Source organism: Haliaeetus leucocephalus, unplaced genomic scaffold (genome assembly GCF_000737465.1).
Source record: "Haliaeetus leucocephalus isolate CR32 unplaced genomic scaffold, Haliaeetus_leucocephalus-4.0 Scaffold1, whole genome shotgun sequence".
In the NCBI taxonomy this organism is placed as follows: domain Eukaryota; kingdom Metazoa; phylum Chordata; class Aves; order Accipitriformes; family Accipitridae; genus Haliaeetus; species Haliaeetus leucocephalus.
In genome coordinates, this window is record NW_010972437.1 from 21,953,141 (window position 1) to 21,980,072 (window position 26,932).

At 41.0% G+C, this 26,932-nt stretch overlaps 1 protein-coding gene across 4 annotated transcripts in view; it reads right to left on the reverse strand.

The window, feature by feature from the left end:
* Positions 1–26,932, reverse strand: part of CLASP1 (cytoplasmic linker associated protein 1) — a 176,912-nt gene that overhangs the window by 80,364 nt on the left and 69,616 nt on the right. For 3 of the 4 annotated variants that reach the window (XM_010568695.1, XM_010568680.1, XM_010568672.1), the window contains exons 9-19: positions 15,534–15,686; positions 14,502–14,575; positions 13,594–13,686; positions 12,106–12,251; positions 11,247–11,382; positions 10,449–10,519; positions 9,407–9,466; positions 8,604–8,681; positions 5,845–6,012; positions 5,021–5,070; positions 3,668–3,838 (exon numbers count right to left, since the gene is read on the reverse strand). In XM_010568695.1, the coding sequence (XP_010566997.1) occupies positions 3,668–3,838; positions 5,021–5,070; positions 5,845–6,012; positions 8,604–8,681; positions 9,407–9,466; positions 10,449–10,519; positions 11,247–11,382; positions 12,106–12,251; positions 13,594–13,686; positions 14,502–14,575; positions 15,534–15,686 (1,200 nt within the window). The remainder of the gene's footprint in view (positions 1–3,667; positions 3,839–5,020; positions 5,071–5,844; positions 6,013–8,603; positions 8,682–9,406; positions 9,467–10,448; positions 10,520–11,246; positions 11,383–12,105; positions 12,252–13,593; positions 13,687–14,501; positions 14,576–15,533; positions 15,687–26,932) is intronic. The other variant, XM_010568686.1, reaches the window with a different exon arrangement.

Consider the following 26,932-nt stretch of genomic DNA (forward strand, 5'->3'; position numbering starts at 1 on the left):
GATGGAGTTTCTGCTTTACGTTCCAAGAGTGTCGCTTGCACACACAGGTATTCCCAGAGCAAGGGGATGTTTCTCCTCTTCCCCTGCCCCCTTAATTTTTACATTTATGTCAAGAATATGAAGTTCTGCTTCCCTGTAGTTCCTGACAAACTCTGCAAGATCAGGGAGTTGGCAGAAGACCTTTCTCAGCCCTCATCTGTAGGACACACTGAATACTGAACAAAGGCTCGTTTTCCCTCAACTGTCTCAAAGGAAAACAAAAATGAAGAGTTTTGAACAGTGATTAAACTCATCCTTCAAGTGCTCTGGCTGTAGCATGCCATGTTATAATTCTCCCTGATCCTCACTCTCCCCAAAAAGGATCCTACAGCAAAAAGAAGAGATGAGATCTGGCATTTAACACTTAAAGGGATGGCAAACTCTATTTCTGAAAGTTCAGCTCACAATCTTTCCCCACAAGCAACTTGCTGGTTTCTATTACAGATTTTTACCAAATCAAATCTGGTTCCAAATTGGAAAAAAAAAAAACCCAACTAATAAAATAAATAAGCCACCCTTTTGCATTTTGACAATAAAGGATTTAATAAACTAAAAAGAAAAGTATTCCAGAAGACAGTTGTTGTAACAGGCCCCCACAAATATTACAGCCTACGAGAGGACTGAAAACCGCATAGGGTATTTCATAAATTAACATTAAACATTCAACATTTCAAAGTTAGGCCAAAAAAAGAAAGGTTTGAAAACTGGGAAGAAAGGAAGAAAAGAGAAAAGAAGGGTCAATAATGAATAAAAAAAGTTTAGTATTACAACAATTTAGAACTTTCATCTAATTCACTATTGATTTAGAAAGACAGGTGTTTAGGACAACTTCATATTCCTTATCACTGACAGATCACGAAGCACAAACACTTGCCCAGGATGCAGAGCCAGTTCATCTCTCAACACTGAGATTAAGTACCAGTTCCAAAAATGGTAGAGACCTTTCCCTCTAAATAATAAATCAATGCATCAGTAAGGAAAACACACACACGTCACAACAGCACAGTGGCACTTTTCAGACCACCACATCCAAATACAAGCAGCCATCAAGGATATGAGCACAGTCCCACAAGACAGTAATAGATCCCTTGAAAAGAGACTTGCATCAGGAAAAAAATGGGTTTGTTGGGGGGTGTGGTGTCCTCATTCTGTGTAGAAGACATTCTTGTTTTCAACTCCTGTCTACCTCAGCAAAAGTGGTTTCCCAGTGATCTTTTTTGCTTGAGAAATAAGAAATAAAGAACAAGCTTTGGCAACGAGCCAGAGAAACAGACTGGGAGCCCTCCCAAACTAGCAGGCTCAGTGTTCTTGAAAAAAGTCTTTCCTCCAACTGTCTTAGATGTAAGTCATCTCACTCAGACAGTTAACAACAAAAAGAGAGCGCTCAGGTTTAAAGAGGTTGACTAAATATTCCTTCCCTAGAGATCATTGTTTACTGTCCTCATTTTTCTGCCATGTGATCATCTCATTCAATTCTCTCGCTGCCCAGTCTCTTCCCGAAAGCATTTGGCAGTTGCGACCTGAGCTTTGGATGGAAAAACACAGCAAACCTTTACACATCGTGGAGCAAGAAAACAGAAGCCCTGTATTGGTTTTTTTGCTTTTTTTTTATTTTGTTGGTTTGGGGGTTTGGTTTTTGGTTTTTTTTAAATCTGTGCACAGGTCACCTTCAACCAAAAGCAGTGCTTTAAATATGGAAACCCACATACAACTTTGTGATCAGAAGTCAAGTCATAAAAGCAGACTAGTGCCTATTAGCAGGAAGGAGCTCAAAGAGGAAGTGAAGAATACCCCATGGCATCAAAATGAGCAGGACAACCATGCAACACTTCATGCAGGTCACCAGTGAACATGGATGAGAACCAGATAACACTTCGAGAACAGAGACCAGGTAGGGTGGTACGACTGTGGACACACCTCAGTTACACAGAGAGACTGCTTACCCTCAGTTTTAGTGGTAGTACCATCTTTAGGCAAATTAAAAAAAATAAGGAGAGGGTTAATAGGGAAAATTAGTAACATCAACAGAAGTGGGCACTATATATTAGCTACAGAAATATGCACAAAAATTAGCACAATTAAAGAAATGAAAAAAGTTTGAGCAGCAAATCAAAGCTTGGTGTATCTGAAGAACACACGTGCAGGTTTCCCCTCCTGCAATAACCAACCTTTGCCAAACTCCATTTTCGTTGTTTGCCTCGCCATTTCTCTCATGGGAATGCGCAGGTGACAAATGTCCCTACCAGCTCAAAAGGAAGCAGGCTCCTTCAGGAGCAGCCATGTTTGCATCACTTGGACTGCATTTGCTGCTTTTCTCCTACAGTCTGTTTTAAGAGCAAGACTAACACCGTATTCTATTCCATCTCCTGGCTTCAAGGACAAAGCCAACTTTAGTAGATACTTCCCCCCTCTTCTGTTCTTCCTCATAAGATTGTTCGAAAGCAGTTTTGCCACTGAATCCAGTATACAGCGCGACTAAAAATGGTTGCATCTGTGAGCTCGAAAGCACGCTATTATGTGATCAACTTCATATTCTGCATTACATTTTCACTGCAATGTAGCTAAAGCTTGAATGAAGTATGTTAGATCAGAATAAGAATTCAACTTCTGGACCAAATACAACCAACACACTTAAGCCAAGGTAAAACATTTCAGATATGAAAGAAACCTGTCTACAAAAGGAATCTATAGAAACCATTCCTACATAATTCACCAAGCATATTTTATCAGACTAAAGACCAAATGCCCTACAGTAAGGAGAAGCAACTTCTCAACTGACTCAATGAAGACCATCTACACAGCTTAAATAGAGATCACTGATTTCTGATTTTTCTCCCTCTTGTAAAGATAAATCAATGAAAAGTCTGGAATTAGATTAGTATGAAACCAGCAGAATGAGAAACTAGCTCAGATGATCAGCTCTGCTCATAACCAAGTTGAAGCTCTACAAATATGGTGTCAATCACTGTCTTGCATTTCCTCCTCCATGCCTCCTTAAACGGCATGTCCAGGAGAGAAAGATCAAATGCAAACTTTGTTGTAAGAAACCCTGAGGCACCTGAAAGTGATATACGATGCTTTGAGAGAATAATATGCCATGTGGCTACAATCCAAAAAGAGTCAGCATAAGGAACAGATACTTATATTCTGTGTAGTGAAATGGGAAGGCCAACTTCTCTTTTGCTTCTACATCTTTAGTAAAACAAAGCGATCAAACTCAACTAAGATGTACTATTCAAAGCATAAAACAACTAACAGAAAACCAGTTTCAGGAAAGGAGGGAAGGAAGAGAAGGAAGAGACAGGGGACATGTCAAAAGGAATTGAGCTGTAAGTATTTTCCTCAACAATGTCCCAGAATCGTAATAAGATCTGCTTTTGCCCAGAAAGAAGAGTGAAACACAGACTATTATACAATTCAAAAACTAAGAACTTGTTTCAAGTCAGTTCTGTTGCAAATTTTTTCCTTAATCCCAAAGGGTAAGAGATCACACACTGATCCTGAAGAGCTGGTAACTATCTCAGAGATATGTTCTTCTAGTTATAGTTTAATATTCAAATAAAACTACGAGGCACTTTCTGCTAGCAAAGAAAGCTAACTGCAAGAGTAGAAGAACATGTAGATTTACCTAGTGATGCATATGAGCCTGGGGGCAAGGCTGCAGCAGAACTGAAGGGGGTGGATGCTCCAGAAGACGTCACTTTTGACTTGGCACTAGCTGCTGCATTCACATCGACGTCACTGCGGGATCGCTGCAGAGATCCTGGTGTTGACACAGATTTTGTACTTACTGTAGATGCTGCAGATGGGAGTGGGAGATCCAGAATAAAGAAGATTAATTTTTTGAGCTGCGTGCTTCAAAGAGCCTGACAAGCAGTTTAATGTACTATTTTTAACACTCCCTGCTGGCACTCAAATACCTCAACTAAGAATGCTTTATCAGGGCAATGTGGGCTTCCCCACACTGCCTGCAAAGATATTTCAATGCTGACCTGATGCTACCTCTAAGAACTTTATCAGACACTAACCTAAATGCTGAGATCAAAAAGGCTGCCAGGCCAGTAATAAAGACATTTCTAATAGAACCTAGATGGGAAAGTTCAACCACAGTACCCATCACCAGCTTGTAAGTTGCTGGCCAAAACAGACCTGCAGGTCCTTCAGTCCAGGTTCTACTAAATTCCTTCCCAACACCTCATCTTCTCATGAGGACTGCTGTTCCCATCACTTGTTGATGCTTACCCTCTTACGCATGAAGCTTGACTATTCAGCTGCAAGCAAACATGCATTTGTGTGCACAATCAAGTAGGTTACACAACAACATCTCCTTGAATCAAAGATCTCAGTAGGGTGTACTGTATACACGAACCAGCCAGAACCCGATCTTGGTCAGGTGTAGAAGGCAACTTATCTACCAACAAAGTTTTGTCTATTATATTCTGTATTAAAATCTATCATTTAGATTATTGTATGCATTTACTTAGGACAGGAAAGCTGCACTTAAATATTCCATCTGACAGTAAAAACAGATTAGCAACGAGATGGAATTCAACACTGTAGGACTTGTGTACAGACAATGCCTCCAGTAAGTGCTGAAATCACAGAGAATAAATGACAGAAAATTGTAAAGCTGAATGCACCATTAGACTATGTAGCTGTATGGCTTAGCATCAGCAGTAGTTCATTCCAGCTATTGCACAGCTAAACATACCTTGGCTAGAATTTTCAAGGCTTTAGCCTTCTTTTCAGGTGCAAGCAATAACAGATTTACTAACTTTCAAAAGCATCAGCAGTCGATGCACAGAATGTGGTGTACAACCCAAAAGTAATTAAAAAATTTTACATACTAAGCTGCCATCTTAAGGAGCAGTAAACAGTGATCAAAGTTTTTATTTGCATATCATAGTGTCTGAAATTCTCATTCTAATTCATCACACTTCCTCAGGAACACCTGAACACATTTTCCAGCTCCTGTTCTCACCTCTAGATGTAGTACTTCCAGTAGGACTTCTTTTGGCAGACAATGGACGGCTAGAAGTTAATATAAATATTTATTAAAACAAAGTATTTCATAGTCATCAGTAACAGTGCTACTCTGTTCCCTCAGTACACAACTGAGTTAATAGGAAGTTATTTATATACAGGAATAGACTAACAAAGCTTATTAGTTAAGAATAAATACAGTACCACCATGAAATTCTTTACAAAAGCACTAAGAAAAAAACCTAGTATGCACATTATTTCAGTAAGAAGAGATTTTTAAGAACACTTTTCGTAGATTTTAAAAGTGACACCAGTAAGTTATGGATATTTTTCATATACGTCACACACTTAAATGGCAGACATTTGGAGCCTAAGTTGACTGTATCTCTAAGAGAAGGTAAAATGCATACATTCAGCAGAAGAGTTACACACTGATTTTGCAGTTTCAACTCAAATTTAATTTAGTAATTTTTCTTCTCTTATATGGAAAGAGGCAGACTTATACCTCTAGGATTAATGCTGAACACAGAATTTCAATCCAAGCATTGTTTTAAGCACACCTGGAAGGAATGACTAACAGTATTTGCTGTGCACAAAAAGCTTCCTAGAAAGTTATTTATGGAGTCAAGATAATGATTTTTTTTAAAGGGTTTCACTGGCTTTTTATTTTAATACAATGTTGGCTAAAAAAAATTTTGGAGTAACCAAGTGTTGAGGCCAAACAATGACCAGATGAGACAAAGCAATGTGATGGCTCCCTCCAGTTCAATGGAGCTATCCGCGGTTGTTTAAATCGAGAGGTAGTGCCATTGAAAGACTTACTTAAGACTCTCCTGGGAGCTGGAGGAGGAGCGATCCGACTGTGGCAAGGACACGATGCTGTCAGAGTTCTTCAAATGTGACTGCAGGGCCTTCTGGTAGGAAGACTCCAAGGTGTGGTACAAATGCTCTGCCTCTCGGCTGAAGTGACTGTGGAAACCCCAGTAACACCTGGAAACAAGGCACAATACTGTGAATACTTCTTTGTCAGGTTCTAGGGGGCAGTGAGGCACAGGTGCAGTCAGAGCCCTTTTCACTATTGGCATTAGTGGGCTCATTAGCCCAGTCATTTCAATCATCTACTGCCCCTATGACACACTCAAGACATATCACTTTCTTCAACCCATTGTATTGCTCAAGCAGCCGCACAGAAGACAAACCAAATGAAAGTTAAGAAGACAGGAACACACCATTTGGTGCATTATAAATACACAAGTAGCCAACAAAGCTTTGTTACAGAAGAAACCCTCATCCCTCTGGCTGTCTACTGTACACGGGAGATGGTAGACCCACTACACTGATACTAGTTTGGGACTGGGTGCTCAATAATTACTTCAAAAACATGCCAAAACGAGAACACGCATGCATGGGCCTGATTCAGGAAAGCATGAGCTGGTGTTGTTTTCTTCCTTAAGTTTAACAAACAGCCCTCCTACAATGTTGCAGAGACAAATCTTCTGTACTGAGTTGAGGCTGTTGACTGTCTTTTTGGGAAGAAATAACAAGGAAAAGGAAAGAGGTGCTCCTATAGACTTCCAGTCAGTGCCACGCTAAAAATAAAAGTGCATTTTAAGATGAGGGAAGGATTCCTCTCTGGTCCAAATCTCCTGGCTGATGGCTAAACACCATTCCCTCTCGTCACAAAGGAGACGAAGACTCTCAGCACTTTTCGGGGGCAACTAATGGGCAGTTTAAGAGTAAGATCGTTAGCTCAAATCAATCAAGAATTGTTTGTGTGTGACAGCAAGACCTCAGAGAAGTCACATACATTCTCACATCACTAGAAGGAAACAAATTTGTCTTACAATCAGTCATGCTGTTAATTAAGAAACATGGTAAGAGAGAATTAAGCACACTCTCCAAAGTCTCATGCTATTCTCCTTGCTGTGTCTATTCAGCTTAACTAGTCACCTGCTATGAAGTCTCAGTGCTTACTGTCTTTTATAGTGATGGACACATTCATCACGTAAATCCTTTCAAAAGGATTTAAGCAGTCCTACTGTGAAACACTTCTGCTTATAATATAGCATTTAGATTAATAAAATTTATTGTTCATTGATTTCATGTTTTACAGCATCCTCTTTCTGAAGAAAAATGTTCCTGTAGTGTTCTGTTCAGAAAAGCATGATCCTAGTATATCAGCATACTACCTTAAGTACAATCACATTAATGGAAATGCAAGAGATCAACAGAAGAAAATTAATTGCAAATATTAAGCTTTCCTATAGATACACACAAAGATATTATTTCAGTGTCATAAAATATTTCCTTAATTTAGGATACCATTTAGCAGTGTACTAGCACAAAGACTTTTACTTCGAGAGTAGCAAATAACAATAGAATAGAACAGACTATTTCAGTTGGAAGGGACCTACAGTGATCATCTAGTCCAACTTGCCTGACCAGTTCAGGGTTGACCAAAGTTAAAGCATGTTATTAAGGACATTGTCCAAACGCCTCTTAAAAGACTGACAGGCTTGGGGGATCAACCACCCCTCTAGGAAGCCTGTTCCAGTGTTTGACCACCCTCTCGGTAACAAAATGCTTCCTAATGTTGAGCCTAAACCTCCTCTGGTGCAGCTTTGAACCATTCCCACGTATCCTTTCACTGGATACCAGGGAGAAGAGGCCAGCACCTCTCTCTCCACTTCCCCTCCTCAGGAAGCTGTGGAGAGCAATGAGTTTGTCCCTCAGGCTCCTAGCTGACAACCCAGGCAAGCCCAAAGTCCTTCGCTGCTCCTCAGGGGACATTCCTTCCAGCCCTTTCACCACCTTTGTTGCCTTCCTCTGGACACATTCAAGGACCTTCACATCCTTCTTAAATTGTGGGGCCCAGAACTGCACACAGTATTCAAGGTGAGTCTGTACCAACACTGAATACAGTGGGATAATCACCTCTCTTGACCAGCTGGCTGCGGTGTGTTTGATGCACCCCAGGATGCAGTTTGCCCTCTTGGCTGCCAGGGCACACTGCTGACTCACACTGAGCCTGCTGTCAACCAGCACCCCCAGATCCCTTTCTGCAAGGCTGCTCTCCAGCCACTCCTCTCCCAATTTATACTTGGGCCTGGCATTACTCCGTCCTAGGTCTTGTATACAGGCCAAAAAGAAAAGAAAAAATATATTAGAAATAACAGTATTTTTGCACTGAACAGAAGAAATACCAGTTAACTGCAAGCAACTCAAACATCAAAGAGAAAGACAAGGTTACTAGCTCTCGATTCTAGACTCTTGAACAACTCCAGTAAGCACTTTACCTGCTTAGACAGATAAAAAGCCAATAAAATATTACAAGAACAAAGTGAAACAAGCACCATTAGAAGATGTGATACTTATATAACTCAGCCCCATGTGATCATCTTGTATGACGACATCTGCTGAAGTGGACACTCACACTGAAGCCAAGGGAAAGTTGACATCAACTGCCAGGCGAAGGTAACTTGTCTGGACTTCAGTCTCCAACATACAATGCCACTGGCTAGCAACACAATAGGGGCAAAGAAGGGGAGGAAGAAAAGACACCAACAACAGCTTCCACTTACTTTCTTGCCTCTATCCTGGCTTCAGAGTCTGCATCATGAATTCCCTTCTTTATTGTTTCAGCTAACACTGATATGTGTCTGAAATAAGAAGGAAAACATTATCCAGCAGTCCAGAAAGATGCACCACACTTATAAACAAATGACTAATTTGATTTTGCCTTGGCCTCCAAGAACAAATAGTTCATCACATCCTCCCATTTCCATGTAAGATCCTTTGGAGCCTTTATTTATTTACTCTTACAAGTCAGTTTTATTTCACCCACGCTGCTGACTAGGAAAAGGCAAGCAGCATTCTTCGTAGGTCAGTCTTTAGTTAGCTTTTGAAACTGCCTGGGGGCAAAAAACACTCTCTTAACCCTTAAAAAGTCTTGCACAGTCTAGGGCTAAGGAAATTGTGTCCCAGTTTCTTCCCCCACAATTACTTTCACTGTTCATTAGTCTGAAGTACTGTAAAAGCCTCAGAAGCTCTGACAGACATGTGGTAGCTTCCACATCATCTCACTTTGGGGTGCAAAAGGAACAAAAAAAAAAAAGTAAAAAAAATTTAAAAAAGAAAATCTATTGAGTTCAGGGATTCACTCAGCTAGGTTTTCCAAGGCTGGCATAGGAGACAGACTCACCAAACTCTGACTGCCAGAACTACAGACGAATGGGGTGTGTGCACATATGTACATGCTTTTTTTGGTGACAAAAATATCACTACTCAAGCTACCTGATATAATCTCACCTCCTAGGTTATCCTTTCTCCAGAATTAACCTCCCCAGACATAAGTAGAGAGAAATAACTTGTTTTCAAAGGTTACCTTTCTAGGGAGTGTGTTTGCCACTCCTGCAACAGCAAGTCTAAAAATTCGAAACAGCGCCTGAGAGAAGAAAGAGAAGAAATGCTAAGTTCTTTAAGTTAACAGAGGCATGCTAACTTTGCCATACCTGCCCCTGAACAACACCCATCTTTTGTTATGAAGTTTTTTAGGACATTAGAATTCAGTAACGACCCCGATAAAAACATCAATGTCTCTACAAATGGCATAAATAAACAGTCTGAAGTAGTAACTGGATGCAGCTCACTACAGAGAAGTCTAAAGAGAGGGCTTGACATAAAACAATCCAGAAAGGCCTCTTTTTCATTAAACAGGATACAGGCCCAGAAGATCTATGCTAATGATACTTTGTACCTGTTAGTTCAGGCTTCACACAGAAACTTCACATTTAGCTTCATGTGGAGACAGATCCTTTCCAGCTTTAATCTCCCCTCCTCATTTCAAGACACTAAGGCACAAGTGTGCTGTTACTTGTTCAAGGTTCGTCACCAAATTCAGCAACCACAAAGCCCTTCTTTTTGTCTAACCAGAAGAGAACTAGCTGATCTACATGGACCAGGCAAGAGTCTCCCAGTGAGGTAGTAGACTGAAGTACACTTAGATTTTAAGTGCAGAGAGGACCATTAGCACATCCAGTCCAACTTCCAGATGATGCTATTGCAGAACACTACGACTGCTGACTGGCCCAAAGAAAATGTGTCACTAATGGCTAGTAGTGGGGAATAGGAATGTGTCTGTAAAGAAGCCAAAATAACATGATATCAACATGTAAGCACAAAGGTTAGTTTAAAAAACATTTCTCTTTGTGGAAAAGTGCTTTTCTTCTCTGCAGTGCTGCATCTTATTCAAGATAGCTGACTTTGAATTTGATCCCAACTCATGGGGGAGAATGAGATGCATTCTTTAGTGAGTGTGTATATCAACCCTTTTCATGAATAGAAAGAACTACATGAATGTTATCAGAAAGTACGTGTGAACCTATTTACTGGTAAAAAGAGAGAGTAAATTCAAACTACATGCTCACCTTCTAACTGCAACAGACTTGGAGGTACAATTACTGGTTATGATGGGTATTAATCGAGGGATGTGCGTATGCTGGAAGAAAAAACAAACAACAAAAACAGGAAGAAGTCTTTACACCACTGTTCCACAGAATGAAAGGCCATCTCTTTCAGCCACCTGAGCCCAGTATGCAGATACTTATTTTTGTTCAATTCTTAAAAATAGAACTGCTAAATAAAGGAACACTAACAGATATGTACAGATTTTTTTAAATTAAAATTTTTATATTTTATCTGTTAAAATATCTTTAACGGATATTTTCTTTTCTTCTATAATGACAGGCTCCAGTAAATTAAGGAGCTGAAGTCACTGCAAGAGGATCTAAACTGTCAGTGGTGACAACCTGAGAGATATCAGGCTATCTACAGCTTTCCCAATGAATCACTAGGCAGAAGTCACCTTTGTGACCTAATGGTTTTAGGAAACATGCACTGACTGAGGAATTTTAAAGCATAATTAAGAGGATGAGTCTCTCCCGCAAGGCAGGTTTAAAACCCATTCAAAGAAAAAAGTTTGCTCAGCTATTAGAGGGAGGGAAATATCTTATTCTGCAAAGAAATATTTTTCCTACTATTTTGGCAGGGCTTAACTATCATCATCTACACAAGGCTGCAGGACATCTGAGACAGCCAAACCCAGCACAATCAGAAAAGTAGATTAGGCACTTAATCTAATTTTCATTGCAGCAACATTCATATTTCCTCAGAAACACCACGGTATTTGGAAATGATAACATTGTTCTCTCTTGACGTATACTTACTCGAATGATTAACCTAACTGCTACAACACCAGAAGTGGCCATGACTTTGGCACTATTTGGAATTAGATTAAAAATTGTTGGCATGATAGCTTCTGCCCCATGGTCAAACTTGTTTCCCAGAACTGATGACAAATGTCTGAAAAACAGAATGAAGTCATGCTGGTAAGCGTGCTGAGGATTAACAGAGTCAGACTTCTACAGAACATCTGACATAAGCACATCTGACACCTCAATCTTCACAACTGTCACCTCCTCTCCAAAGGACAGAGAACACCATGTTTCAAAAAACAGTCCTTTACTTTCATTTCAAACTTGTGTTCTGTATTCATCTGAACTCTGAGAAACAGTAAGTTCAGCATAAAGTAACTAGCACAGCTAAAAATTTATTATCAAATGTATTTTTTCTGAACTTGTTAGTTTATATTGGTTTCCTGAAACTCCTTATTTTGCCTTAATACGCACAAATTTCAAAAAAGCTGTTAGTAACACTGCAGTGCTCTTTTTCTTGAAGCATTTCGCAAAGGATAAACCATCAAAAAAACCCTAGCTCAATCCAAACCAGAACAAAACATCCACATTTTCAGCTTTACTGTTCAATCCTTCTCTACTTGATGCATGAATGCATGGCTTGCTCATTCATTCAGCATCTCTCAAATCAGCACCGTTTAAAACTCAGGAACACAGTCTGGCAGAACTATTAGTGGCCTACATGGACATGGTTTTCAATAGCTGTAACAAAAACATATTCTAGCTATAACCATGTAGTACTACCAGTACAAGTTACATGCTAAATGATTTAACCAGTGTCTGTTCCTCTTTTCTACATCGCCTTTCAAGTGCATTTAGAAAGTAAACTCACCCCAATGTGATACAAGCCTCTCGTACTACTTGAGACCGCAGGTCTTTAGCGGATAATTTAAATGCTCCATCCAGAAGTCTTAAGTGTTGGAAGAAGTTATCATATTCTGCAGCTCCAGCCAAAAGTAAGGAGCGGATCTTTTTCAACTGTTAGCACCACAAAAGAAAGCAGTGACTGTTAATGAGCAATAAATAGAAGGACAGTTATGTTCAGGGCCGATACTTGGTTTCCAGGGTCCTTGTACCATTGCTCCTCAACATGCATTGAGGAATTCTGTTCTTAGAGTCCAAGTAATTTTATTATTTCAGATCTTGTATTCAATCATAGGTTAACATACTAAGTATGATAATATAAACACACTAGCTAACTTTTATAGGAATCCAGAAATGTTGCATACAGCTACTCAAATGATATTGTTAACAACCGAAACATTACTTTTTAAGCCAAAAGATACCTTAAAGGTTCTCCTTATTCCCCTTAGAAACCACTTATTTACAACAGCTTCGGTCCTCTCACAGCTGACTATTGTATTAAAAAGATGACTAGACTTAAAGGGCATGGCTCATACTCAGATCTGAGTAACACCAACTTATATCTAGAATATGTCCATTAACTTCATTAAAATTATTATCCAGCTTTACTAGAAGTGGAACCCTGACCACATCAAAATGGGAAATCTCCTGTTAATATTACAAGGACCACCATTTCATCCTATAGATATTCTTTTGGACACCTTCATAGGCCCTCGTATAATGATCCATCTGTACAGTGCCTCAATTTAAGTTCACTGTCACTCAGTACAGCAAACAAAAAACCTGAAATAAGCTGAATCAGCACGGTTAGCCACTCAGATCTGTAATACAGGATTTGACAGACATGTCAAAGTTGCTACACCGGTGATGAAAGCCTACAGTGTAGACAAGATCATGCATCTATTTACATCATGAAAACACAGCTCACCTCAGTAAATAAAACTCAGTCTTGGCATGCATATAACATCTGATTTTCCACTTCTATATTTCCCAGAGTCATATTTACTTATTCAAAACCCAAGTGTGTAAATTCTTTCTGACTTATTTTACACCTCCTTTTGCAAAAGTATAAATAAGTTCTCTATAAGCAAAGTGACTTTCTGCCTCATCAGGAAATTTTAAGTTATTCTGAATACCACTTTTGACATTTTGATTTCAGCATCTGCTAGCAAGTTTCTAGCTTCAGAGCTGGATTTGCTGCATGAATTCTAGTTCAACCTGATGCCGTCTCAACAGATTCTTGTATATCAAATAGCATTTTCCTTCACAGATGTGGTTTAAATTCAGTCTCATAAAGAAACGTTTCCCCCAAGCTTGGGGGAACATAACAGATGCTCACCACTTAAACTACATTCTAGTCTTACTCTGAGGTTCTCCCAGTACCCTCTTCATGGGATTAAGCTCAGTGCAGAAAAACTTTATATTAACAGAGTTCGTATTTAAGTTCACTACTTACCGCAGAAACTCTCTGTTCCCAGTCATGCTTATCATCTGATAGTATCTCTCTTATTTTGTTTATGGATTCCTCAAGATCCCGGCTGGAATAAATCTGCAAATTTAAATACAGAGTAGCACTACAATGCAAGATTTAGTCCAGACAAATCAGATCACTTCCCAACTATATTCTTACATCTTTGCTCCTCAGTGCCTAAACATCATGTGCTAGCCTTGGACACAGCTGGCTTTGCATAATGCAAAGAATTTACACCCATTTCCTGCAATCAAAAATTACTAAATGACCACAAGATGATTAAAGGATCATCTTTTATTATTTTACTATACTTTCACAATTTTAAGCAGCATTCCTGCAGCTACTAGTGACTATGCTAGTCAAGACCTACAGACAATCACGAGTGAACATGTGCTGTTCAGTTATCCGAAAAATAAAGCTCTGGTGAAGGAGAGGGGATACACGACATCTCAGCTATTCAGCTAAATCTATCAGCAAACACGCACTGTCCAGCTGTCACAGTCAGAACAGCAGCAATCCTGGAGACACAAGTGACCTTTATTGCTTTCATTTCCTAGATGGTACAGATGAAATGCAGAGACGCTTCTGCTGACTTAAGTTTTTGTTCAACCAAACTGCACTGTGCAGCATGCATGTCCAGTTCCAGCTCCATGTCCATTGCTGTGATAAGTCTATCACAACCCTCCCACCCCCATTCCCTCCACTTCTGAGATTTTCACACAAACTACTGGCAGATACCACCATTTAAAACTTGCCTACTTCTAACTTGCCTTCCCCCTAAAGAAGATTTGTCAACATCATAATGAAGCACAGTTTGCCAGTGATTAGGACTAGATTCTATATCCATCTTCTGCTTTTTAGTACTGCGTGTTTTAACACATAATTCTACTTACCTGAACTGTTGGGACATCTTCAAATGCCTTAATGAAGTCTTCTTCATCCACAGCACCTGCTCCCTCTTTGGCTGCTGACATACAAATGAAAAAGCCTTTTCAATCTTCTTATCAACAAGAGAATCAATTAAGAAACCACCAGCTATCAAGGAACCTAATCAGGACAAAGTTCACTATCCATGCAGCCTCAGAGTGCTGCAGATGTAATGAAAGTAGAGACATGGAAATGCAATGCCAGGCACAGACTAGACATGCACAGCATCCTTCAACTCCTAGGCACAGAGGGCACATTAGGGAAATCATTACAGTAGTCACTCAACAGTTAGGGGACACAGTCTGAAAGATGAAAGGGAATATTTACTTTAATTATATGGGAGATTTTATTTTAAAGGATTTAATCCTATCTATAATACATGAAGGTTCAGATCTGACAGGTGCACAAACAGACAAATGATAAGGAAGATAAACGGTCTCTGGAATACTAATCAGATTAGAGACTGTCTGATACAGAGAACTTTCTCCATTTCTCTAGGTCACATGTAGAACTACAATCACATGTAGAATCACTGCTCACATTCAGAATTACTGCTCAGTGTTTTTTCTGCATCTTCATTACCAGCAATGTCCAAAGATCTTAGAAGCAAGCCGACACCTCAGTTTTAGACTGCATGGACTGAAGTTTAGCATGTAGCTGTAAGCAGCCCGCCTCAGCTCAGCTAAAGAGTTGCAGCTATAAAGGCAAAAATTACAGGCTGCAACATTGACATTATTTACGCACAGCCCTCAGTGGATAATCTCACTGGTCCAACCTTTTGCAAACATGAAACACATTATAGGGACGTGGGGACTGCTTGGAGGTTCATCCTACCAAGGTTCGGTCACGGCATGCAGACAATGTACACATAATGATTTCACAGGGAAAAATTTGTTACTGGATCCTGGGGGCCAGTCTGGAAGCCCTTGCAGTAAACTTGAGCATGAACACTATAAGTACTTCACATAAAGGTCAATTCATATATGCTATCGGCTTACTTGAAGACTTGGAGCCCAGAGCTGCAGACCCAAGCCTGCGGGTAGTCCCCATCCCAACTCTGCGTGAGTTTGCAGGGGCCTTTGAAGATGTAGAGGAGCTAGCTGAGGAAGGTCTGTTCCCATCCACGGAGTCTTCATCATCAAAAATTTTATCTGCCAAAAAAAAAAAAGCACACTCAGTGGTAAGTCCAGTGAAGCAAATGGATGTCCCAAGGAACATGCCCATACGATGGCAAATGTGCTGCATGTTCAGGTCTGCTCTGCCAGCTCTTATCTCAGCAGTATCTTCATGCTAGAAATCCAGTTATTCACAAAAGACCACCAAACCCGATCCTTTGCTATTGCAGCCACTATGTTATAAACCCTTTCAATGAATGCATTCAGATAAAAAGAATAAACTTCAAATCCACAGTAGAAAGATGCAAGCCACAGATAACACTTGGGGTGTCTACAGTCTGTATCTCTGATGTTTATGCCTCAGAGAGCTATTTTGCCATGGGCTGTAGTGAAAATAAGACCATGAGCAAATCCAAGACCCAAGTGTGGAGGGGATCAGGCAGCACAGGCTGCCCTGTCACTCCATGCTAACTACTGGTACCAGACTGAGAATAAACAGGGTAACCCAGGAAAGATCACACGGCAACTCCCATGCTGTTGATAAGCCACAGACCATTAATCACAGACCCAACTAGAGCTACAAATCCACTTTATCTTTTTAAATGATCACCAGAGATTTTTTACAAGGAAATAGAAAAAGTTACCTCAAATTCAAGAAAACCCACAAATATAAGGTGTATTAAAACTTACTGAACCTTCTGTGTACATCCAAAGTGAACTGCAGCCTCTCCCTCCAAACATGAACATAAATTAACTTAAAATTAATTACAGTCACTTTGATTCTCAGTGAAGGTCACTTCAATTCCAAAGGAGTGCTTATATTGCAGTTTTACAGAGATTAGCTAATCCACTTTAAAAACCAGCCTTAGGTTGAAAGGTGACAAAGTGTTTGGACAGATGATATAGATGGCACGCATTATTTATTGAGGCCAGAAAGCCACCTCAGTCTCCATCACTTAGCTTCTCCATGCTAACACTTCATTCAAGGTTTGAGACCTGCTTCACGTCCATCCCTCTCCAAAAACCCAAGGTATGCACCCGCTCTCCACCAGTTCAGGGATATTTTCTTTGCAAAATTTCACTTGGCAAAAACTCAAAGAGGTGCTTTAATCCATCCCTATTCAGGAAAGCACCCAGGAACATCTAATAACAAACACAGGCTCCTAGTTAGACACTAATGAGTGAAATTCAATACAGGTTGAGCTTTCTGAAAGTAAGAAAATGAACTGATAACTCTATAGACATATTCTAGAGGAAACAAAAGAAGAAAAAAAAGCCTGTATTGTCCTCAGCCCAACAGCCTTAAGGAGTTTTCCCTGTCCCAAGTAGTATTGGTTTATTAGCAGCTGGACACAGGGGAACCATCACAGATCATCTAAAAACCTAAAGCCCACATTTCCAATATGTACCCATGTACACGATGCCATACTCCAATCACAGTACAACATTGAAATAGCAGGTAGACAGCAGCATCCAACAAGTCAAGAAAGGTGGCCAAGGACATCTCTCCTCTTAATTTTTATGTTCAAGAAGTCTTGGAATATGGGAAAGGGCTAGGAAAAAGTAACATCTAAAGGTAAGGCGTAATATAATAACAGGTACTTGGACTGCTGTTCAGGCAAAAGTAAGCAAGACAAAAGTGAACATATGAACTTTAACATCAAGAAATTTAAGGTCACACAGCTAAGAAGAAGAACGTAAGACACTTTTAGGATGTGGGCTCCCTCTTTAACACAGTGCCCTAGGGCAGCCATGGAGACTGTGCTACCTTCCTGTTGACACTGGTCATGTTCCGACACAGGTAATTAAAAAATAATTTGAACAGAGCTCAGGGAAGAACCATGAGAATGATTAAAGGATTGGAAAATATGTTTTTAATTCAATTAAATGAAAATTCACTGCAGAAGACTGTTTAACCTGGCCAGATTCTTAACAAGTTGCTTATTTATATTCTTTGTTAACACAGAAACTGAAGATTTATTAACATAGTTTTCCAGTGTGATTTACTAATATTGTTTCTCACCTAATAGAAAGATACACAAAAAGGCTACTGGCTGAAGGTTAAAACCAAATTAAACTCTTGAATTGGAATTACCTTTTTTCTTCCCCTCCATTTTCTGCAATTATCACAGGACTGACACTCTGTGAGGTTAGAAGGTGTGTCACCCAGAAAATTCTACTACAGGCAGTTCTTAAAAAGCAAGATTGATTCCCCCACCCCACCCCCAAAGTTATAATCTAGTTCAAACAGGAATTATTTCAAAAACATTATTTTGTGAGACTTGCACAGAAGGTCATGGCAGATCAAAATAGACTTTAAAACATGCAATCTCTGAAGGCTCTAGGAAGGCGTTTATGTGATGCAGAAAGACTTGCACAGACCTCAAATACAAAAACTTCTGAGCAGAATTTGCCCCAATTGCATTTATTTCAAAAGCTCCTATATAGATATTAAGCAAAAGATTGTCATATATATATATATATAAACAGCCAAGAGAAAGTCAGTCAGATGCAAAACAAAAGATAGTTTACTACTTCAAAACCACTTTCATCTGGTAGTAAAATTCTCCATCAGCTGCTTTTCAGGCTATCTAGATGTAGTCTTAGTTAACTCACTTCCTCTTGTATACATTTTTAAAGCCTCACCCCTCTGAAAGAAGAAGAGGGTGTGGTTTGCTATTTCATATAAAGAATAAAAATTCGGAAAAACAGATATTAAAAGGATCATACTCCTGTAGCATTTTAGCAATTAAATGAACTATCATTTTTATTTAAAACAGGCTTTTCTGAGCATTAGCAAAAAAATCCAACACTCCAAAAAACCCACCAGCCCGCCCACAGTTTTGGGGATGTTCAGATTACAATCACATCTTCCTGTTCATTAAGTCTGCAAACTAACCATTACATATTTATCAGATCAGAATATCCCTTCAATAACCCAACAGCATTTTCTCATCTGAGCAGTGCAGAATGACAGCGCCACATTCAGAACTGCACATCAAGTCTTCCAGCAGCACGTGTGCAGGACAGAAAGAGAAACAAAGAACAGAAAGAAACGTGAACATAGGAGTACAGAAAATGAGAGAAAAACAAGGTACTACACATTATAATTAAAATGACTTTTTCTTTTTTTTCCATTCATTGACTCCTGTTCACAATAATCATTTGAACTAAGATCATATTTTTTGCAGCCTATCTGCAAATCACAAGATGGTAAATCCAGCATGGGTGTAACTCTCATGACTCCGGCAGAGGTGCACTGAAGCGGAATCGGTGCCACATTCTAACATTAAATAACCATTGATGCTCCCCCATCCCAAGACCCCCTCCAGTGCTCATTTATAAGGGCCACATAGTACTCTCCATTAGAGACATGCCCTTATAAAAGCGGCCTTTGTCTGCTCACCACTGTGCTGTCTGAGAGAAACAGAGAACACAATTTGCTTTACATTTTCCAATTCCTTTACATTATTTAAGAAGAAAAAAAAAATTGCTTACAAGTACATATCCTTCTGCAAATAAGCTTCCTCAACATTCCTTCATATTTTCCATAGCGTGCCCAGATGTAACAGTGCTTCACAGAGCGCCGCGGCTTTCAGTCCAGAACATAATCAATCATTGCCCTTCGTATTCATTAAGCATGCTGTCTTCACACGTGGATTTAAACAGCTATGGCTTCAGTCCTCTTTCTACAACTGCGGCTCTGCAGGATTCTCATCAACACCCATTTCAGCTCAGGAAACTTCAGTTCACTTCTAGGAAGGAAATTCCCTGCTAGCGAGGGGAACCCAGGACAAATAATCTGAGATGAAGACGAGCTGAGTCTGCCTGGCTGGGCTGGCTTGCACTAGGAACCAGCCTGACTTTATCCCCTGGGAAGCGCTAACAGGAGCATCTCAACAGCTGTCATCATTTGTCCATGACGAATAAATTTAGTCATTATTCATTTTAAAACGTAACCCCTTCAGGTCTGGGCAAGGTGTAAAATGGGGAGAAGAGACTGTGCTAGTTGTTCAGGAACCACAGTAAACAAGGGCCAGCGTTTCCCCTGCCTGAACTGCCAGCCTGGGACCTTTTAAAGCAAAGTAATTGAGTCTCAAATTTCCTTTCCAATGAAAGGAGATGCTTTCTGGCTTTTAAAAACTTCAAGATGTCAGATTCAATCTTTTAGTTATTTGTCTGTAAGCTTTAGAGAAGATAGCTACTCTGTAGTGACTACAGATTGGGAAAAAAGCTTATGATCACGTTTGTTCCTAATGAAGATGCCCTGCTATGGTCTTCAGGTCCGACTCTGCAAGGTACTAAACTTGCTCTGGCCCTGCTGTGCCCATTTATCCTATGTCCCATCTCCAAGTGTCAGCACAGCTGAAGTTTGCAACACATACAATTTGCAAGTATCGCCTGCATCTCTCTCATGAGAATCTCCCTTTTGGGTGCAGATGAAGATGGATGGCACTGGAGAAGCCTGCCTTCCCACCCACCACATGGTGTCCTGCACCAGGAGCAGACACACAACTGCTAAAGCTGATATATGTTTCAGCGCACTGAAACCCCATGCTCAGCCTCCACTAGGTGGGCAAAGCCCAGCTCCCTGAGGATCTGAGAGCCCCCTGTAAAAGCTGAGAACACGCACAAGCAAACCCACTGATGACAAAGAAAACAGGGTATGTTCCTCCTTACTCCTTTTTGTCAGACATGACCTTGTATGCATTGGTCAATGTTTTTGAGACAGACACCCCTTGGACACCTCAGCTCATGCCCTCCCCCAAGGCCAGCATCTGGCACCCCGACCTCCAGCTGTGACTCCCGTAGAACACAAGACATAGTTCACCCCTCTGCAGGCGTCCCACCAGCCTCCAAGTGAGACAGCTTCAGCCAAGGCTAAATGCCTCTTCCCATTAACACACACCAAACCCATGCATGGCTTAGCTGTATGCCTGCCCAACTCCAACATAGGTATTGTACAGGTTTCTCCAGGAAGTGAGTTTCTGACCCCACTAAAGGGACATGCATATGCTCCTTAGCAGGACTAAATGTTTAAAAACAAAGGAGTCACAGCCACAAGCAGAAGTACACAGGCACAGCATGTCATTAGGGATTCTCGCTCAGCCACCTCCCACAGTTTCCCAGCTGCTCTCTCCTGGCCCCAGCCACAGACCCTCCTCTTCCCCACCTCCACATCAGGCACAGTGTTTTGAACCTTTAGAACACCACCCGCTTGGGCTCAGTGACCCCGGTCAGCCCCCCCAGTGCCACCCACCACCCCTCTCCCCTCGGGTCCAGTTCTCCCAGGTTGACCTAGCCACCAGCTTCAGTCCCAGCCCACCCTTGCTGCCACCTTCTGGCACTATTCGATGAACCACCTCATCGTCCTTCACAACTGGCTTTGAAATGGATTCCCAAAAACCCAACCTCAGTGGGAATCCCTCCGAAGGCTCACCAGGACTGAGGCAGCCACAGCAATGATCGTGTCTGTGAGGATATGCATACCAAGATTACCTTGGTTTCCTTCTCTTATCTCACATACACTGCCCTATATGAACTAGAATACATGTAACTGTGGGTGGAAGTTTATCTTCTGAATAAGGTTTCTACAGTGTAAACCTAGACAATGTATTTATGAGCATAATAAATACAATAAGCAATACAGCTGCCATCAGCTACAGGTAAGGTGGTACTTAGAGACCCAAGCCAAGAATGTCATGCCAGGTAAGTGGACAAATGCTTTTTATTTTAACAAACCTCCCAACACCCACGTGCTTTTCTTTAATCCAAAATGTTTCAGTTTTCCTTCCTTAGCTAGGAAAGGTGACACTCATCATCTTGGCTGCTGCCTCATTCTGTCGAATTATGAGCTAATGAAGCTGCTCATAACTTAACAGGTCTTCAACTGCTATCACAAAGGAAAGAAGATTCCTGAAAGAAGTAACACTTGGAATTGTTTTCTGCTCCAAATACATCACATTTACACAGGCAGTTGTTTTGATAGGCATCCTGCTCAGTCCCAAACACACAGCTATGGCAATTTCAGAGTATTGATGGCTGCCATCCCTCTAAGCAGAAAAACAATCAGGGAGTAGTAGCAATAAACAAAGCACATTTCTGTTAGTGAGCAATCCTATGTTTATTGAACTAATTCCAGTATGATGAAGTTAACTGAGAAAATTGATGTACACCTTGACCGCACCACATCCAACACAAGACTAGGCAGACACAATCCACATATAGAAAGTAAATTCCAGCTTCTGTCTGAGTAAGCAATAGCCCCGGCAACATTCAAAATCTGCTCTCAAGGACTGGCCTGATAAATCAGACAAAAAAAATCTTCCTGCAGAAGACTAATCTGAAATCATGCAACTCATGACTGATTCAAGTTACTTTTCTGGGACATCTTATAATTTTCAGTCTTGGAATCAGATGGCTCCGATTTAGGTTGTATCCATGATGGCTGCGGAGAAACTTGAGAACAAGAGCCTTCAAGATTTGAAAACAAGAGACAAATAAAAAGGTTTCAATATTTATGAGCTTGTTTGCTTCAAAACATGATTTTTAAAATCATAAGGTTGACAATATTAATGTAACCGTGTTAACAAGCCACAGCACGCACTCTCTAATAGCGTATAAGCATTAAGACAGCGAAGAACTGAGCGAAGTGCTTTTCAGAAACTCCTGTTCATGAAACTAACACACTTGAAGTGGGAATTTTTAAGAGTTAGTGAAACTGTCAGACAGTTTTCAGCAATATGAGTTTCCATTAGCTTTAAGCAGATTTAGAAAAGAGACAGTACAAAGGTTTCACATTCCTACAAGCTTTGTAAAATTAAGTAGCAATAGAAGACAACAAAATAGCTATGATACTGAGTGAAGGAGCAACAACTCGAACGGCCAAAAGAATTCACAAAAGCACCAAAAACCGAGATAAATCCTGGCTATTTTTATGGATTTATCAGTTTCACTAATTACTTTAGTACAGTTCATACAGACACCTAAACAAGAATCAAACATTCATGTGCTATGAGCTGCACAGACACAGCCTTCACCCCATACTGATTTAAAAAAAAAAATAATTGAGATAGACATAGACATGCATACAAGGCAAAAAAAAAAAAAAAGGCGAGAAGAGAAAAAGATAAGGATCTGTTTTCCTCCAAGTCATCCTTGGGAATACAATATTCCCACAGTGTCCTTTCCAGCCAGCCACACAGCTTTCCCCCAGACCTCAAGAGCATCAGGAAATCCACAACGCATACCTTGGAAAAACACACCCGCCCCAAAAGCCGACATTTACACAGTTTCAATTGAAAGAGCAAAACCAGCTTTTCCCTACCCTGCACTTACCTGTCCTGCCACGCAGAAGTTCATCATTAGGCCGTGCAGGGTGCCCACCCGCCATTTATAGCCAGGCTGTCCGTACAGATACGATTATCTCCGAACGCAGCAGCCTTCCACAAACACACCAACTATTTTCAGAGTCTGTTAAACACTCCACAACAGGGTGTTATTTCTGTGTTTCACCGCCACAGCTTTCCTTGCTGACTGCATTTGGGGGTGCTGTCCTTTTTTTGTGCTGGACCCTTGAAAATACCCTTTAAATTGCAGCTGGTAGAAAGAGGCCTGCAGCCGCCCTGAGCACAGACATTACTCCCTCCTCACAGCGCTCTCATTAGCATAATCTTCACAGATAAAAACACAAAGTGGGTTCTATACCCTCAGCCCCAGAGATACCAATCAATGAGAAAGGCTATTTATACAGGATGGACCAGGGAGATCTTTTATAGTCAGAAAAAAATCTTTTTCCTGAACTACAGGAATTAGTGGCCTTATTACAGGACTGGTATAGCTGCAGGAAAGCGTTCCTTCATTCCTGAACAGCAGATAGAGCACACCGGTTTCCATTTTAATATTAATCCTGTATGCTGCACAGTGCCAACGTTAAGGTTTCTCCTCAGCCTTACTAAAGCTTAATTATTCAGGCAAATAATTATATTAAAGAAAGTCAATTCTTCTGCCTTTGTTCACAACACAGCAAAATTCAATTCTGCAGAAGCACAGGAGCTCCCTCAGGCACCGTCTCCATACGCACACATGGCTGGGATGCGTCAGGCCGAAGAGCAAGCAATGAACCTTTCCTCTCCTCGCCCTCACCTCCAGGTTTTAGCCAGCTCTCTGCACTTGCTGGAACAGTTACAGCAAAAGCCCTGTGCTTGCAGTCAGCCTCTGCTCTGTCGGAAATTCAGGCAGCAGGCAAAACGGGCAGCGGCATCGCGCAGCTACGCTCGTCATCCACACTACACCCACCACCCCAGGCAACAGCTCCCTTTGCCTGGGTCTGTGGTTGACCTTGCACAGTACTTGTTCTAAAAATCATACACCCGTAATTACAAGGCACAGCCATTCAAGAGCAGCAAGAAGATTTTGTTGTTATTTTAACAGGTGAGTAAACTGAAAGAGAGCTCCTGCAGGACATTCCCAAGGGTGTGAAGACTTCAGGGCACTGCCAGAATGTGGATTAAGCTCCACTTCTAAATATACAGGGTTTTTTTCTAAATCACTTTCTCCCTTCTACTAAAGGTGCGAGTAGTGTCCCAAATATTTTCTTATTTTCCCAATATTATCTTCAAAACTGGTTTATATGTATTTATAAGTAGCTTGGAAGAAAAAAAAAAAACTAGGAATCACATCACAAGGTATTAGGAAAAAAAAAAGTTTTAATTTAGTTGTTCTCAACAGGTTGCTCGAAACTTAGCCACACCTGAAATTGAGTTCTCCATTTCACAGGGTTGGCACCCAGCAATGCTACAGGAAAGCAGCTACCAGAGAGTGTGCTAAACCGAGCTCCCAGGGGGACATCTGCTGGCAATGGCCTGAGGTTTATTTGCCAAAACTCGTATGAAAAAGCAGATACCTGGGGAATCGATAGGTGAAGTTTTGTCTTACCTGGACTGCGTATAGCCTATATAAAGTGAATCAAGAGGCACGCCAGGAATCTGAAGCCTTTAAACGGACAGACGCTTTTCACCTGCGAAGGACAGGAGCACTGCCCGCAGACCCACCCGGTGCCTCCAGCCGCACAGACCACGTTCAGGTTTCCAGCTATTAGCACCATCTGGTGCCATGACATCATCGGAAGAGGCATCTTCTCCAGCCTGCGCTCCCCAACTGGCATTCCCTGCACAAATCCCTCTGCCTACTCGGGCAATTGTCACAAGTGTAGCTCACCTAGATGCTGACTGCCCTAACGTGCGTCGCTGTCAACAAACAGAAATTGCGTTTTATATTGCTATCACCTATTGCTTCCTGAAGGGCCGGTCATTTTCTATACATGCAGCACACTGAGATGTAAAGCATTGGCAACTAGCACGCAGAGCTGTATGACGAAGGAAAGAGCGTCCTGACATTTTTAGGACAAAGCACTGTTAAGAAACGGCCAAAAGCATCTTACTGCCTCACGTTACCCAGAGCACATTTCGGGGGCAGAAATGCTGCAGGAGATCCCACTTCCAGCCACCACAGAACGTCCTCCCTGGTGCAAAGCCTGCTACTGCACACAAGTCCTGCAGCAGAAGCCTTTCTAGAAATACATACAAAGAGATAAAAATGCTGAACTGCAGCCCTGTTTCCTTTCAGGACAGTTCTCAGAGGGTAGCTGGGTCGGTGAAGTTAAGCCAGTAAGACGTGTTAGAGGGACCTGGGGAAGCTGTAGCGCCGGCCCTGATCAACACCTTCATTTAGGTGTATTTACAATCAGAAACAGGGGCAACATGCTGCCCAGCACTTCGCATTTGCCAGGGGATGACCCTCCTATGAGATGGTAGGGCATCCTAAACTTTCGAAGCAGGCCCCTCCAAGAAACACAACGTGTGCAATTATTCCTGAACAATGAAGGGAAAAACAAGGCTGTCAGCCTACATCTCCTACACAGCCACAGAAAACAAGAGCCAGGGCTTCTGTCCTGAGGCATTCATCTGCCTGATTAAAGGCTAATACAAGAACATAGGTACTACATCTGCAAAAACTGTATGGTGTTATGCACGTTACACATCAATGACTCCCACCCAGAATGCCTGGCCTGATGCACAATTAATATACTTTAATTAGATAACCATTTAAAATATTGTAAAATGCTCAGTGGGGCAATAACCATGAGATAAGAATGTCTAAAACTGCAGGTGGTTGAGACAAAAGAACAATCATGAAAGGAAAACTAGGGAGCAACGGGCAGCAACTTCACAGCCTATGTGCATCTTGAGGAAGATATCAACTACTACAACAGGTATGACCAGCATGATGACCAGGAATTTCTACCATAAATAAATGCTTCATCTTTATAAAGATGCACATTACTACAGACGGTGAGGGCACACATGCAAAGTGTACAGACAAGTTTCATATATTTAAAAATAATTCAAAGTTGGATTTTATGAGCAAGGCTCTGTATCTACAAATGGTTACCAAACAGTGGTTTGAGACACTTCTCACAGAAAATATGCCTGGCAATGGCTTCAGGAGCTCCTGGGACAATTGCTACTAGGTTAAAGAGTTGGCTATATGCTCTCCAGACCATCCACTGCAGCTGTTCACACGGGAAAGAGATGGGGAGCCTGACTTGAAGCTGAGTCTTGCTCTGCAGTATTTAGTAGTTCTGACTGGCTGTATCAGCACTCTCCCGATGCACTGAAAAGAAAAAGTTTCTGCCTAGTCTTAAATAATAAAACTAGCATGAGGAGGAGAAAAGGGTTCTTGCCCCACCACCACCTCAACTCAACTCTATGCAAGCGAGCAGAGCTTACCTTTGATAAGCTGCATGCATACAGGATCTTACAAACCATACTTCAGCACCATCATGTCAGTGCCAAAGTTTGCAGTCCGCGCCAGCTTTTGTAATGTCTATGTAAGCATATTCAACTATAACCAGAGCTTAGATCAGCATCCTGTTAGAGCTGGTGAGAAATTGTCCCACACCACACTCAATTTGGTAGACATTGGCAGAGAAAAGCAATGGTTTGACAACAATCAAGCCCACTTTGTTTATTCTCTTTTGAGATACTAGGGATAAAACCCCAATAACTGAACAACTAGCATTTTACATTTCCCAGGATCAGCGTAGAAGCAGCAGCAAAATCATATTCAAGATAAGTGACTTGAACGGCAACTTTGAAAACATTCTTTTCCTTTTAGAAGCAAAAGCAGAAACTAGTAAATAACAGATTATGAAAACATTTTGGACTCTAATGACTGTTTTGAAGAAAGCACTCAACCTCAGAGCAGTAAGACACGTTTTA